The 15,454-nt window shown below is 28.3% G+C and overlaps 1 protein-coding gene across 1 annotated transcript in view; it reads left to right on the forward strand.

The window, feature by feature from the left end:
* Positions 1 to 5,523: 5,523 nt before the first annotated feature.
* The window catches only part of LOC117170040 (dipeptidase 1-like), a 140,683-nt gene continuing 130,752 nt past the window's right edge, over positions 5,524 to 15,454 (forward strand). Inside the window, exons 1-2 of the mRNA XM_033356559.1 lie at positions 5,524 to 5,535; positions 5,625 to 5,954. Coding sequence (XP_033212450.1) covers positions 5,524 to 5,535; positions 5,625 to 5,954 — 342 coding nt within the window. The remainder of the gene's footprint in view (positions 5,536 to 5,624; positions 5,955 to 15,454) is intronic.

A 15,454-nucleotide genomic window follows, 5' to 3' on the forward strand; every position in this document is an offset into this window, starting at 1 on the left:
ATAAGCGATTTGGAGTTTTTAGATGTAGAGTTAAATTTTATAGAAATACCGCCTCCCTCACGATTATTAATTTAAGTAAACAATAATTCGTAAATTTTTATGTTTCTGTAAATAATTATGAGTATAATAATATATGAGTATAATAATTAAAGGATGAAATTCTATAATAAAATTATTTTTTATTTAATTTGATTTTTTTACATAATATTTTACAGAAATTTTTGTAGCTTACTATTTATGTAAATTATAATTTGCCTTACATTTCTCAATTTAAGCTAAAAGGTCAGAAATTATTGGAAAGATTCAAAAACATGTATCTCTCAATTGTTAGTTTGTAATCAAATAATCCGTAAATGAATTATTTGTTGTCGTGGGCACAATCTCATCGTGCGCTGTGCCTTTGGCTCGCAAGTTTGAGCGCACCTAAGGGGCGTGTCTGTTGATTCCCGCGATTCGCGCTCAGATCATTATTCTTTGCATTTAGAATGGTTGAATGAAACTTTATCAAAAACATCTCTTTTGATTGCAGTATTTATATGCGTGTTCATCTTCTAAATTTTTTACTTAAATAAGTATAGTTAAAGATTAAGTTTATCAAAGCTCTGTAGGCTTTGAGGTACACAATATTATCGTGACACTCGCGCTGCGCACTTGTTTTTTAATAGACAGTTGTAAATTTATATTTTCTGAACCATCTTAAAATAAATTTGAAAAATACAATCCTTTTTTAAAACATTTTTCTCTATCTCGCGTTGTTATGGTAATAATAGGATTTTTCTTTTTATATTACTTTTTATAGATAAAGCAAAATATCCTACTTGTCTTCTTTTAACGTGTATTGCGTCTTTTCGCGTAATATTGGAATTTTTGATTTTTTACATATATTACTTACGACAAAACAAAATTATGAGTCCTACTGAAAAGTAGTTAAAAGAAATTTTGTAGGATTTTTCAAAACCTATCATTTTTCTTTGAGACTTTTGTTCGTATCTTGGTTCAAAACTTGAATTTTGTGGAGTCAAAGTTCGGGCAATTCTAATACTTTCTCCATCATAAATAATTAGAATGTAATAAATGAATACAAATTTGTATCACTTTTTTGAGCAAATAACTTTTTTCTATCAATTTGTTTTTGTACCTTTTGTTGTTTTTCCACAAATTTTTTTATTTTTATTTTTAATACCATTTTTCTGATTAAAACCAGAAATACGTGTCCTGACAAAAAAGTCCTGATAAAAGTCCTAATGGAAGTCCTGATAAAAAGTCATTTTTAGGCTAAACTCTTTTGTTAAAAATGTAACTATTTTGTTGAAAATTTGTTTTTTTAATAAGAATTCATTTTTTTTTAACTAACAAGGTAAATATTTCATTTTTTATTTAAACTGATATTTTTATTAAAAATTAATATTTTCTGCTTTAAAATTGCTCCTTTCTTATTGAAATTTCATGTATTTTGCTACAAATTTGTTTTTTATCTACCGAAAATGAATTTTCTGCTTTGAAAATTCATCATTTTTTATTAGAAATGGAACTGTTTGGGACTACATTAATCTAATTTGGTTGATGATTCAGCAATTTGGTAAAAAATTGAACTATTCGGTTGAAAATTAAGTTTTTTATTTAAAATTAAACAATTTTTATAACCAATAAACTAGTTTAATGAAAATTTAACTTTTTGGCAGGAAATTAACTTGTTTCTTAAAAGATCATATTTTTAGTATAAAGTTCAATCTTTTTAAATGCAAATTCTCCTCCCGGCTTTGAAATTCAAAAATGTTTTGAAAAATTAATATATTTTATTGATAGCTCGTCTTATGATGGTATATTATTAATATAATGCTGAAAAATTCATTTCCTTAGTTAAAAATGTAACTATTTTGTTCGCAATTTATCTTCTTGAATTGAAAATTAAACGACTTGGTAAAATTTGAAGTTTATCATTGAAGATTCATATTCTTAGAACTTCCCTTGATATTTGGGGTTGACTCTTTTGTTGAAAATTTAATTCCTTCATTTAGTTGAAAATTAATCTTTTTTAACATGTAACAATTTTCTTGACATTTTGTGTTTTTTGTTTTGTTCAAAATTAATTTTTTATCTGAAAATTGCAATTGTCCATTTTTGTTAGAAATGTATACTTTGTAAGTTTAAAATTTAATTATTTGGTAGAAAATTCATTTATTTTGTTGAAAAATCATCTTTTTGGTCGAAAATTAATTTTCTTGATTTTTTTTTAAATCGTTCTGTGTTTTTTTCGTGTTGGTTAAATCTAGTTTTTTCTAATCATATTTCTGCAAGATTTACCTCTTTGGCTTAAAATTTAACTTTTTTTGTTGACAATTTGTTTTTTTTATATTAAAAATTACTTTTTCTCTGAAACATGCAACTTTTCTATTCTTAATTGAAAATTGATCCTTTATAAGTTGAAAATTCGACGATTTGGTAGAAAATTCATGGAATTTGTCAGAAATTATTCTTTTTGGTAAGAAAACTAATTTGTTTTGCAAATTTATTATATATTTCGACTTAAAATCTTAGGAGTTCAAAGTATTTCATATTGCATTTAAATCAATTGAAAGTGAGTTTTAAATAATAACTGATCCCAGGGATTTTATTTCGCTGTAAGGCATAGCGTAAGTTACAAGTTTGAAATAAAAAAAGACCCTGTGATCCTCTTCGTGACTTTCTTACCTGAAAAGCAGCTGATGTGTACAATGTGAAAATGATTTCGGAACTATTTATGTAAAAAAATGAATCACGATTTTGAAACACTTAAAACGCCTAATTGGATAGTTTTTCTTTGTTATTGCAAACTGAAAAAAATTCACTTGAAGAAATAAATAAAATCAAAATTTTTTCAATTCTTAATTGGAATTTTTTTATAAGTACGAAAAAGTCTAACTAACTATTTTAATTCTTTGGAATTCTTTCCTTTTCCATTTATTTGGGTTTCTTTGATCTTGTGAATTCTGATGATCATAAGAATTGCAAGTGGTTAACTGCCCTCAAACTTTGAAAGTTAAATTTTAATGTGTAAGACACAGTCTAGTTACTGGTTTTTGTAATTAATCAAATTATGAGAAAAAAGATAATACGTTTCAAATAATAAAAAAACAGAATTATAATATAATTTTGATAAATAATTAAGTGAGTAGTGCAAACCTTACATTTTTCCTCGGAATTAAATGTAAATTGTCAATATGACACTAAAGAGAAGTGTAAATATTACTTTAGTTATATCTTAATCATGCGAAAAAAAAATTAATTTGAGATTTAAAAATACACGTAAAAGAAATTTATACAGTGAGGTATTGGAACCTTCAATTCACTATTTTTGTAAAAATTATACTTTTTAAAATAATTTTAAAAATTTCGCTACAATTCTAAAATATGACAAGAATTGTTTTAAACTTATTTATATAGTATCTCAAAAGTTTCTCTTTTAAAAGAAACCAGACGAGGAATTAATTTAACGAAACTTTATTAAATTTTTTTATTTAACTAAATTCTGAATTAAACGCAAATTTAGTTACTTTTTAAATTTATCTTAATTTCATTTAAATTTTAAATTCATTTTTAAAAACTAATTTTTGAAATTTCACTGAAAATCTAAATTACGAAAAGAATTTTTTTTAAAATTTATTTAGTATCTTGAAAATATCCCTTTCTTAAAAAGAAACCGGAAGAGAAATTAATTAATTTTAATATCATAATAAATATAATAATTTTTGGCCATTAATTTTAATACTTTGGGCGTGCAGAGACAGCCCCGAGTCAACTATAGATATGGCTGGCGAAGGCAAGCGCGAGAATCGAGAAACAGAAAATCACCGACACGTTCCGTTTGGCTTTGAACGTGCGCCTTAGCCCCACCCCTCCCGTAGACGTAGGCAAAGGACGCGGTTGCCATAGAAACGTCGGCAAGTTGAAGAGGGCAGCACCTCGAGGCATGCAAAAATATAGTTAGATATATATATATATATATCGTTCTCCCACTCCGACCTCCCGTGCCGTATCTAGGCCTATAATATCTGTGGTTCTCACGCATTAACCCAGAAATCTAATCGTCGCAGAAGTGGAATACCTTTTCAAGGTCGTATCTTTGAAGTTCGAGTGGGAGTCCGAGTTGGAGTTCGAATTTATACAATTTCGTAAACCCCTTAAGGGCTTGTGACACAGCTAAATACTTATATTACCGACCTCACTTTTTCGGTTCACTGAATGTTTTTCTGAAACTAAGAACTTTTTTTGTAAATAAGATATCGAGCTGAAACTTTGGAAGATTTATTAGAGTACAATAAAGTACGTTTTGGTACTGCGAAAGAAGACTACGTTTAAGTACAAAGCTTAATAATAAAAGATGTAAAAAAATATATTTCAACAATCAAATCCAACGGCATCAGCCGGTAACGTTGCACACGAAAATACGAAACCTGGCGGCCACTAGACGAGGCTCTAGAGAGTTCGTATTTTCGTATACAACGTTACCGGCTGATGCCGTTGGAATTGATTATTGAAATATATTTTTTTACATCTATTATTATTAAGCTTTGTACTTAAACGTAGTTTTCTTTCGGCTCTTACATTTCTCAAAGTTTGAGACCGATATTTTATGTATAAAAAAAGTTTGAACGTTCAAAAAATGTTGAGGTTCAGAAAAAAGATGAAATAATTTTCAGTGAAGTTCCTACCAAAATGCAGTACCAAAACGTACTTTATTGTACTCTAATACATTTCCCAAAGTTTCAGCTCGATATCTTATTTACAAAAAAAGTTCTTAGGTTCAAAAAAACATTCAGTGAACGGAAAAAGTGAGGTCGGTAATATAGGTATTTAGCTGTATCACATGCCCTTAAGGCCATGTGACGAGAGGGTCCCGTGACCAAACCTGGTCTTAAATTTTTCTTTCCCAACTTACGTCTAAACGAAATGAGGTATCGCTCTAAAAGTTTGAGAAATGAAAGAGGAGGTAATAAAGTTCATGTCTCTTTTTTGTTCTGGTGGAAATTTTGAGAAAAAATTTGTTTGAAGAAAATACCAGTGGAAGTTTTCTTTCCCAACTTACGTCCACACGGAATAAGATATGGTGTTAAAAATTTGGCACGATAAATAGAAGGCATGCAAGTATATGTCTCTGGTCCTAAATAATTAGAATAGTGAAGAAAGTTTTTTTTTTTAATTACTATTTTGGAGAAATACCGATCGTGCTGTCGTCAAACCCTGCAAGCAATTTTCAATATTGTCAATGGGCTGGTTATGAGGTTTATATTCATCAAAGTGGGTCAAAACAACAGAAATAGCTCACGAACATTATACACAAATAATGCAGAAAATAATGTTTGAACTTGAAATTCAAATAAACATATTTGGTCTGCAACACGCATCAGTCTCGTATCAGCTGTGTCAAAGCAGCACTAGCGCAGCGAGTAGACAACTTCGAAATCCTAGGAGTCTGTGGGTAAAACAGATTGCATGATTACTGTCAGAGAAAGTTAAAAGTCAAACTCCTACTGTAAAACCTAAATGTGTCTGTCGGTAATCTTTATTTGCATAAATAAACTTTTTCTTCCTCCAACTGTTTGCAAGAATTATTATTAATTTTTATGTTCCTTCCTGTTTTTCAGGGTGGTGGGCACAACCGTGTGTGGACAGCAACCTTGATAACTTTAACACTTGGAAGCTGGATCGGCAAAGTTGGTCCACGACCAGCAGACGGAGAAATAACACCCCTGACTTCCACCAGGGAAAGATTAGAAACTGTACGACAGGTACTTGCTGAAGTGCCTCTAATTGATGGACATAATGATCTTCCCTGGAATATCAGAAATTTCGTTCATAATCAACTCGCCGATTTTGACTTTGATAAGGATTTGCGACAGGTGGCTCCCTGGAGCAAAAGCGCCTGGAGTCAAACTGATCTTCTCAGACTCAGGCAAGGGATGGTCGGCGGTCAGGTAACTAAAAATCTTCTGATTTTTTTTTACAAAATTGCTATTTCTATAAAAAGTTCCCAAAATTAAAGTCCATAAGAACAGGTACCACTATTCCCATCAAATAGAAATGAGAAGCGTGATTCTTGCCATGTCAAATTGTAATGAATCATATTTTCGACCATTTGTCAATTTCTTAGAAAATTACTATGTTTTAAGATGGTTGTCGTGTCAAAAGTCAGAGAACTTATAAAAATAGTTTTTCTATGATTTGAAAAATACAAACATTATAACTGATGTCATTTGAAATAAAAAAGCATTGTTTCTTATGAAGAAAAATTTTAAAATGCACACAAAAAAGACTTGAATTTAAAACATATTTTTTGCAACTGCATTTTCTCTGACCGTCGCACTGTAAAAAAATGACTTTTTGGTTCACAATTACGTACAGCCCACAAATATTGACCAATTTGGACCAAAAAAAGTTTGAAGAAAAAAAGCGTATGAGCTTTCCAAGAGTGTTGTAGGGTTTCATTTTTACAGTAAGCATTCATTTTTTATAAATAAACCTAATAATATTTGTAATACATTAGTTTAAGATATCACAAAATTATATAATAAACAAATAAAAAAATTATTTATTAAAATAGCGTTTTTTTACAATTTTTCATAATTTTAGGTTTTTTAAATTATATTGCAAAAAATTTAGATAAAAGTAATATAATGATAAGGAAATGTCCTTTTAAAGTTTTTATTGTTTATATTATAATCAAATTTATTAAAGAAATGCATCAATCAGGCTTCTTGACAGAAAAATTAATTTTTTCCGATGCCATTTTTTGTTAATTTGAAACTTTATGATAATTTTCAAAAAACTTCAGAATTTTTTTATTAATATCATGATTTTTTGTAAAAAATTCAATAAACGCACGCATAGATAAGTAAGTTTTCAAAAGATGACTTAGTTTTTTTTTTATGAAAACTTTTTCAATTAGGAACTTCATAATAATTTCTGAAGGAATTCATAATTTACTGATCAATTTTATGACATTTCTAAACTATTTGTATGAGCAAATGCATTATTAGGGCATCTGTCAAAAAAAATTTTTTTTTCCTTTTCAGCCTTTTTAATTGAGAAGGAATTTTTAACTAAAATGATGAATCTTCAACAAAAAATATTAATTTTTAAGCAAACAGTTAATTAAATTTTCAAATCAAAATATTAGTCTCGATTTATAAAGGATAACTTGTCAGCTAATATTACAATAGTTAAAATGTTAGGTAAACAAATTTTCAAACAAAAAAAAAGAATGAATTTTCAACAAAATTGTTTTTTTTTCAATCCAAAAAACGATCTTTTACCCCAAAAAAGAAGAATTGATTTTTCGTTTAATACAATCAATTTGAAAAAATAAATAAATTCATAAGAAAATCATTTAATTCTAAAGCGAAAGTATGATATTATTACCAAAAAATACATTTTCAATCAAATATATGAATTTTCGACTAAAAAATATAAACCTACAAACCAAAACTAAGATAGTTCACTTTGCAGTTGAAAAAAATGAAATTAAAACAAACGAAAAAAAAGTTTTCAACCAAATTAATAAATTTTTTAATAAAAATATAAATTCTTAAGCAAAATGTAATAGTTACATCTTCTTATAAAAAAAAATTCATTTTTAATTTACATGAACAAAAAAACTCATTTTTAGCCAAGAAATTTAATTTTGAGTTATATTTATTAATTTTCTATACAACAAATTTTTAATATTCCTTTCCAACTAAAAAAATTAATTCTTAACTAAAAATAGAATAATTAAATTTTTTACAACAACAAACATTTTTTTCAATAAATAATTGAATTTTCACACACAACAGATACATTAAAAGAATGAGAATAATTAAATTTTCAGTTTAAACCTTATTTTCCAATGAAATAAAAGTTAGGTTTTAACCAAACAGTATAGTTTTCAACCAAGAAGATTAAAATTCTTTCAAAAAAGATAAATTGTCGATAAAAATACAATAGTTTCATTTTTAGTTAAAAAATTGGATCTGGATAAGAAAAAACTGATTTTCAACCAAGAAGATGAAATTGCGTAAACTTTGACCCCACCTGTTTTTGTCAAATGTCCACGTTTTGAGACCCCCTGACTCCGAGAAACAGTCAACTTCGTTAACCAGCCATTTTGGATTCAAATTCAAAAAGTGAGCATATTTTGAAAATTTCTGAGACGACTTTTTTTCAAAATTCAAAAATTTTCTGTTTACAATTGAAAAGACTGCCATTGAAAAAATCGAATTTTTCTGTCGACCAACGCACAAATAATGAATTTTTTATTACATTTTTTAAAAAATCGTGAGATTAATTCACAAATTATTAATTTTGCTAAAATAATCCTAAGTTTCCGATTTGAAAAAAAAATTTAGATAGAAAAAAACGAATATTTATGTCGAAAAATCCCTGATTACTGCATTTGTACATTAAATTTGTTTATAGTATAAACAATTATAATCAGAAGAGAAATTTTTTTACATAATATCGTTTCGATTTCAATTTCTTGCAGTATAACTTGAAAAAAACGTGTCTTTATGGAAGATCGTAAAAAATTTAAGAAAAAAATAATTTGTTGATAACAAATTTTTTTGTTATATTGCATAATATTGTAATATGCTGAACTAATGCTATTTTATGCTACTTAAGCGATTTTAACCATTATCCTGTTATTGACAAGCACCGGGAACGTCAAATAGAAAAAAGGCCATTTTTTGAACATTTTTGTTTATTTATGAAAAATTGAAAACCTAATTTCAAAATCAGGCTGAACAACTTTTTTAGGAATCTTATTAACCTTTTTTCCAAAATTTATTTTTGATCGAAATCGGTGAAGATTTGTGGGCTGTTTGTTATTCTGAACCCAACAAGTCCATCTTTCTTCCCTATGTGCGGCAATGCTTTAGGTACGAATCTAAAAACTCCTTTTTCTTTTTTTCTGAATTATCTTGTAGGGCATTAAAAAAGAAACATTTTTCTTCGCTTGACTTTTTTCCACATCGTGCGTTATTTGGCTTAAAATGTTGATTTTCGCGTGATGTTTGGAATTTTGTAAATGCTATAACTTTGGTCAATTTTGCTTTTATTAAAAAAAGACATAAGGATAAATTATTAACCTGTTTGAATAATATTAATATACGTACAAGAAATGTTCGAATTTTGAAAAAAGTGGTCTCAAAAATTTTCAAAATACGCTCACTTCTTGAATTTTTATCCAAAATGGCTGGCTAACGAACTTCACCTTTATTTTAGGACACTAAAAGAGTATACCAAAGCCCAATCCAATCTGTCAATTCTTTCGAAAGTTATCATGCTAACAAACTAAAAATCTACAGACACGCACAGACACACACATTCGTAAAAATCTGTTTTTCGGATTTAGGGGGTCTCAAAACGTGAAAATTTGACAAAAACGGGGGGGGGGGGTAAATTTTATACGAATCTAATACATTCTCTTGATGAGAATGTAAAAACATAAAAAAAAACCAAAAAGGCCTTCACTACGTTAATCATTGTAAAGAGAAACTTTGAAATGAAGATGTACGATTTAAATTTTCAGTTAAAACAATAACATAGTTCTTAATGAAAGCTCTACAAAAAAGTGTTATTAAGCTTTTCGATCAAGTCAAAATAAAAAAAAAACTACTGCACTTTTAAGAATCCAAAAATTTCAAAATTTCAAAATTTTTTGTTTTCTGAAAAGTGACGCAGTTTTTCCGTTTTTTGAGCTCATTTTAAACCGAACTTTTGGATTATCCAAACGTGAAAATTGTAAATATTTTTCTTCTTTGAAAATGTTGTTGTAGAATTGTCATTAAGCAGTCCAGAACACCGATCAGAAATCTTTCAACTCTCAACATTGTGCAATTCAAAAATTAAGTTTTTTATTAAAAGTACCATCCCGAATTGTAATTTCATATTATAATTGATCAGATGAATTTGTCCGAGATAAAAAAAAAACAATTTATCGTAATTTTCATGGTTAAAAGTGGAAAAATGTTCAATTATAAAGATTCGAAATGAAATTATTCTAGAGAACCATTAAATGTAGAAAGTAATTTAGAATGGAAGAAATATACAAATTTTTACTACGGAAAGCTGAAATTTAACCATATCCGAACATCATTTAAAACTGGAAAGATTTTTTGTAACTAAGAATTGCAATAATAAAGCTATTCAAAATTTAAACCTTTAAAAATTTAAAGTGATTTAAGTACACCAAATTTGTTGAAAAAATGAAATGAATTAACGAATACAATGCAAGGTGATAAATATTATCAAGTATTATTTGTGACGTTTCGGGAGGAAATGATTTGATTTGACAATTGCTATAAGGCATAAGCATACATGTTAAGTATTTAGTTGACACATTCCGTCGCATCCGGTGCAGAAATTCCAATTTGGATCTGATCGGGGCCAGATCGGACAGAATTTGGCCTAAATCAGGCTATCTAGATGGGGCTAGACATGAAATGAAACGCGATGCCCGATCGGGGCCCAAGCGATGCGCCCAGAGATAACCATACCTGGCCCCGATCGGGCCCATATTAATTTATTTTTCTTATTCTTAATTAAAAGGGATTCTTAAATAAAATAACATTAAAATCAAATATATCACCTCCTTAACTGAAATTTGAGAATATAAATATCAGGTTATCTAACAGATCGCGATATGGAAAAATTGGAGTAGTTCAGACACTTTTTTTCGAGCAAACGGAAAAAGTCAAACGACGCTTTCAATTTCTATCTTGAACCTTATTGTGGAAAGAATCAAATCACCTAAAAATACGTGAAAATAAATATGTTCATGACGATATTGTTGATCTAATTCGTTTTCACATTAAAAAAATGAAATATTACTTTTGCTACTTTTCTTATAAATAAATAACCTCATTTCGAGGTTAGGTTTCATCTTAACATTCTTAATCCATTTACTTGTTACAGTCTTCAATACGTAATTCAGGAATATTTTAAAGTATAATATACCTACGCATTCGTCTTGTGCTCACTTTTGGCATTTTTTCTCACTTTTTTTGTCACTTTTCCAAATGATAATGGAAATATTTTTGACGCTTGACACTTTACGTTGAAACTTGGGCGATTTGGAGTCAACCCACTTTAGTCCCCGAAATTAATGGAGCGCGATCTACTGGCAAGCTTGGCTGTTAAGTCGGGGTCTAGACGGGGCCAAATTTAATAACCACAAAAGAGTAAATTGATAGCTTTTTTTTACCATAAAGCTGAACTTCTTAAGAATAATCTCAAAATAAATTAATTAAATCTTGAAGGAATATCAATGCATCAATTCGTACATTTTTGAAAAACTAAAGCATTCTAAAATTTAAGGGTTGCAGTTCAGAATTAGATAAACAACAAAATACAAATTTTTTAGCAGTGCGAAATAACATGCTGCATGATCGGAACCAACATTTAAAGATCAATCAAAAGTTTCTGTCGACCTAAAGTGTTACTGAATGCAAATCAACAAAGAGTCTTAAAAATAATTTATCCTGTTCCGGGAACAGAAAATAATTCAAGAATATAGAGTTTGAGATTTTGTGAGTTTCGAAAATCGCCTTTCAAAAGCGAATAAACTTAAATTTTACAGAATTTTGCTGAAATTGTGTATACAAAGAGCCCATTTTCGGCAAAAATGTTGGTGATCTAGTTCTATACTGCAACCGTTCGATTATTATTATTCAAGCACGTTTTAAGTTAAAAGTCGTTTAATTTTCCCGCTTTCATTTCCCCATTTCTCATGTCCAACCTTTTCATTTTCAAATTATTCACATTTAAATTTTTTTCAGTTTTACACTTTAACTATTGTAACATTTGTAACGTTTCAATTAAAAATCGTTTGATTTCAATTAACTCAAATGATTTAAATTTCAATCGGTTCAGTTTTAAATACTCAAGACTTTTATGGGGTTACTTCGTTACTATTTTCAGTAATTCTGCTGCCGTAAATTGAACTTCTAATTTTGGTCATTTTAAACTTTTTTTTATGTTTCCTATCAAGAGAGGCTTATGGATCAGTTGTTGGATAGAAAATTAATCTTTTTTGGTGGAGGATTAACCTATTTTATTAAAAAATTTTTTTTTATGGTGTGAAATGAAGAAACTTAGAATAGTAACTTTCTGGGTTACTTGAAGTTACCTTATATCTAGCAACTTGAGTTATCTACTGTTAACAGTTACTTAAATGTAAATAGTAACCTTTCTTTCCAATTAATGTAACTGTAACTAGTTTCTTTTAAACACTGATATACATTTACTGTCGCAGCTTGTTTCCATCATACATATATTTCATGGAGAATATTATATGAATATTTTTGAATATTTTTGAATATTGAATATTTTTGAATATTTTTGCTGAGATCATGAACAATAATATATCAATTGATTTGAAAACACAATCGCCGTCAAAAAATAAAAAATACCTATTTATATTAAGATTATGAGGAATATTAAATGCATTTGTGAAATATATTCAATAAATTATTAAATATTATTCAGTGTTTTTATTAAACTTTTACTCGGGTAAACCCAGTTATACATCATAGCCACGGACTAAGCCAAGTGACTGAATTACGAGCGGCCACGAGCGTTGGAGGTGACAACAGTCACCTCTGGATGCTTTCTTAGATCTTATTATTAAATTATTATTTTTATTATTATTATAAATAAATAAATCAAATTAATTGTTTAAACAATTAAGATAATTTAATTAATGATTATTCTGTCATTGTTTATTATTAATATTATTATTGTATCATTAAATATATTATTTTCAAAAAGATTAGTAGGGGTCACCATCGTGCAAATCGTATTTTTCGAAAGAGGGAATCAGCATGTTTCAGTATCGACTTATTCGAGCTTCCAACTTCTACAAAACAACCCTACAGAAAGAAATCTCTGAGTTTTCTTTAGCGAAATAGCCTGGCTCATTTGAGTCTATAAACAAAGTCGATTTGAAACAAAATGGTCTCGGAGATAGTTTGAAAGATTTAGGTCCTTTTCAAGATCCTTTTAAGAATGGTGCGACGGTAATATAATGTTCCTTTTGTATTCATCACGTACCGGGCGGGCGGAGTTATTTACAGTAGTTGGTCGTGGCTAATCCGCTCTCCCTTTTTAAATTTCTCTTCAAATTATTAACACTTTTTTTTAATTGACGAATTTTTTCATTATACTTATTTATAATTATAACTTATATACTGATATACAATTGTCTAGTTGAATTAACAAATGTTGTCTTTTTTGGCGTATCTCATTCCATTTACGAGAAACGTTCTAATAATTTCAATTTTAAGCATTAAAAAAAAAGGTAAATATCTGAAGTCATCGAAACCCGTAGATTCCGAATTATTATGTTTTAGGCTGTTAATTATGAAATTAAAAAAATCCACTTCTAAATTTGAATCCAAAAGCTTAACAAAGGTCCCTTGAGTGTCGGCTACTCTATTGAGATAGCCTCTCTGCTTGTTATTCATGATTGTATTCTTATTTAAATTTCGGAAAGGATATTTTAAAGCCTTCAGACTCTGAGCTTCTTTGACCTAAAGAATTTTCAATACATACTTAAAGATTCTTTTCGGTAGGGAAGTACGAGATTCTAGTATAAAGTTCAGAACCCAAAAGCTTTTGCACTTCAAAAGAGCAAATGCTTCGAAACTTATCTGTTGCGTGATCTTCCCTGAGTATCGTTTCTGAAACTTAAGAGCAAACGTCTTAAAGTGCGTACGAACAGATTATACATTTCGGTACTTTCGCTTCGGGTACGTACGATAGGTCATAGCCCGACTCGCACTATTGCCTACTTAATCGTACCCCCACCATTGCTACCCCTCATTTGCCTCCACCCAGTACCTCTCACATCGGATCAGAGCTGCCAGATCGTGGATGAAATTTACCCCCACCATACCTACCGTTTGGGAGCCGCAAAACAGAAAGTTCATAATTACCACTGTGAGTTCGCAAGTAAGCCAAAAATGCACGATTCGACTTCGGAGTTCTGCTGTACGATGATTGCCGATCTGAAGGCTTCGGAAGACTTCGGTGGCCTTCTATTTATATCTCGCTCCCTATTTGAAAGAAATTGAAGAAATTGGCGATTTGGATGTTTTGCGTGATTCTTAATTTCATGCATACGTCGATTTTCAGGTTATGTTTTCCAGGTGTACATAATATGGATATTATTGCTATTACATATATGTATATTTATATAATTAATGATAATATTGTAATTATAAAATATTATATTAATATAAATGAATAGTTGACTAACTTTTAATAGAAATAGTTAAACTTTCAACTAAAACAATTAGTTTTCTGCAACAAAAAAATTTTGAATCAAATACATAACTGAACAAACAAAATTTTTAAATTGTTTTCAACATAATAGTAACATTTTAAATAAAAAATTACATTTTCATCCAAAAAGCCAAATTGTATACTAAAAAAAGGCATTTCTAATAAAATACATGAACTTTGCACAAAAGAAATTTATTTTCCATGAAGACTAATTTTCTGAACAAAAAATTAATGTTTAATCATAGTTAAATTTTCGACAACAAAGATTGATTTTCTACCAAGAAAGAAGAGTATTCAATAAAATACAAAAAATTTTAACTAAAAAAGATGACTTTTCATTTAAACATAGAATAGTTAAATTTGTGGTTAAAAAATTAATTTTCAACCAAAAAGAAAATAGATTTTCTACAAAATAGTTACATTTTCAGAAAACAGATTTATCCAACTAATTGATGAATCATCAACAAAAAAAAATATTGAAAAAAAAACGTTAAAATTCTTTGAAATCGCTCGTAATTATTGAAATTAATTGAAAATTCGTTGGAATGTTTTAAAATAACCTGAAAATTTTTTAATCCTTTAAAACCGCTTAAAATTTTTGAAAGCTCTTGAAAATTCCTTACAAGTTTAAAGATACCTTAAAAGCTTTCAAATCCTTTAAAATATCATACTGAATTAATGAAATCAATTGAAAATGCCTTGGAATCTATTAAAATATCCTAATATATATCAAATCCTTTAAAATCTCATATTAAATTACTGTCAAAAACTGAAAATTCCTTGGAACGTTTTAAAATACTCTAAAATATTTCGAAACCTTAAAAATATTTTGAAAGACCTTGGCATCTTTTAAATATTTCTAAAGTACTTTTTTTAAATAACCCTGCTAAAGTTGCTCAAATTCTTTGAAATTCCTTTAAATTATAAAAATAAGTTGAAAATTCTTTGAGATCTTTCAAAACATCCTCAAATATTTAAAATCCTTAAAAACATTTTAAAATCTTTAAATTTTTTTAAAGCTCTTGAAAATATCTTAAAATTCAATAAATGACCTAAAATATTTCAAATCCTTAAAAATCTCACACTAAATTATTAAAATAATTTGAAAATTACTTGAAATCTATTAAAATATCCTAAAATATACATCAAATCC

This window comes from Belonocnema kinseyi, chromosome 3, assembly GCF_010883055.1.
Source record: "Belonocnema kinseyi isolate 2016_QV_RU_SX_M_011 chromosome 3, B_treatae_v1, whole genome shotgun sequence".
Taxonomy (NCBI): Eukaryota; Metazoa; Arthropoda; class Insecta; order Hymenoptera; family Cynipidae; genus Belonocnema; species Belonocnema kinseyi.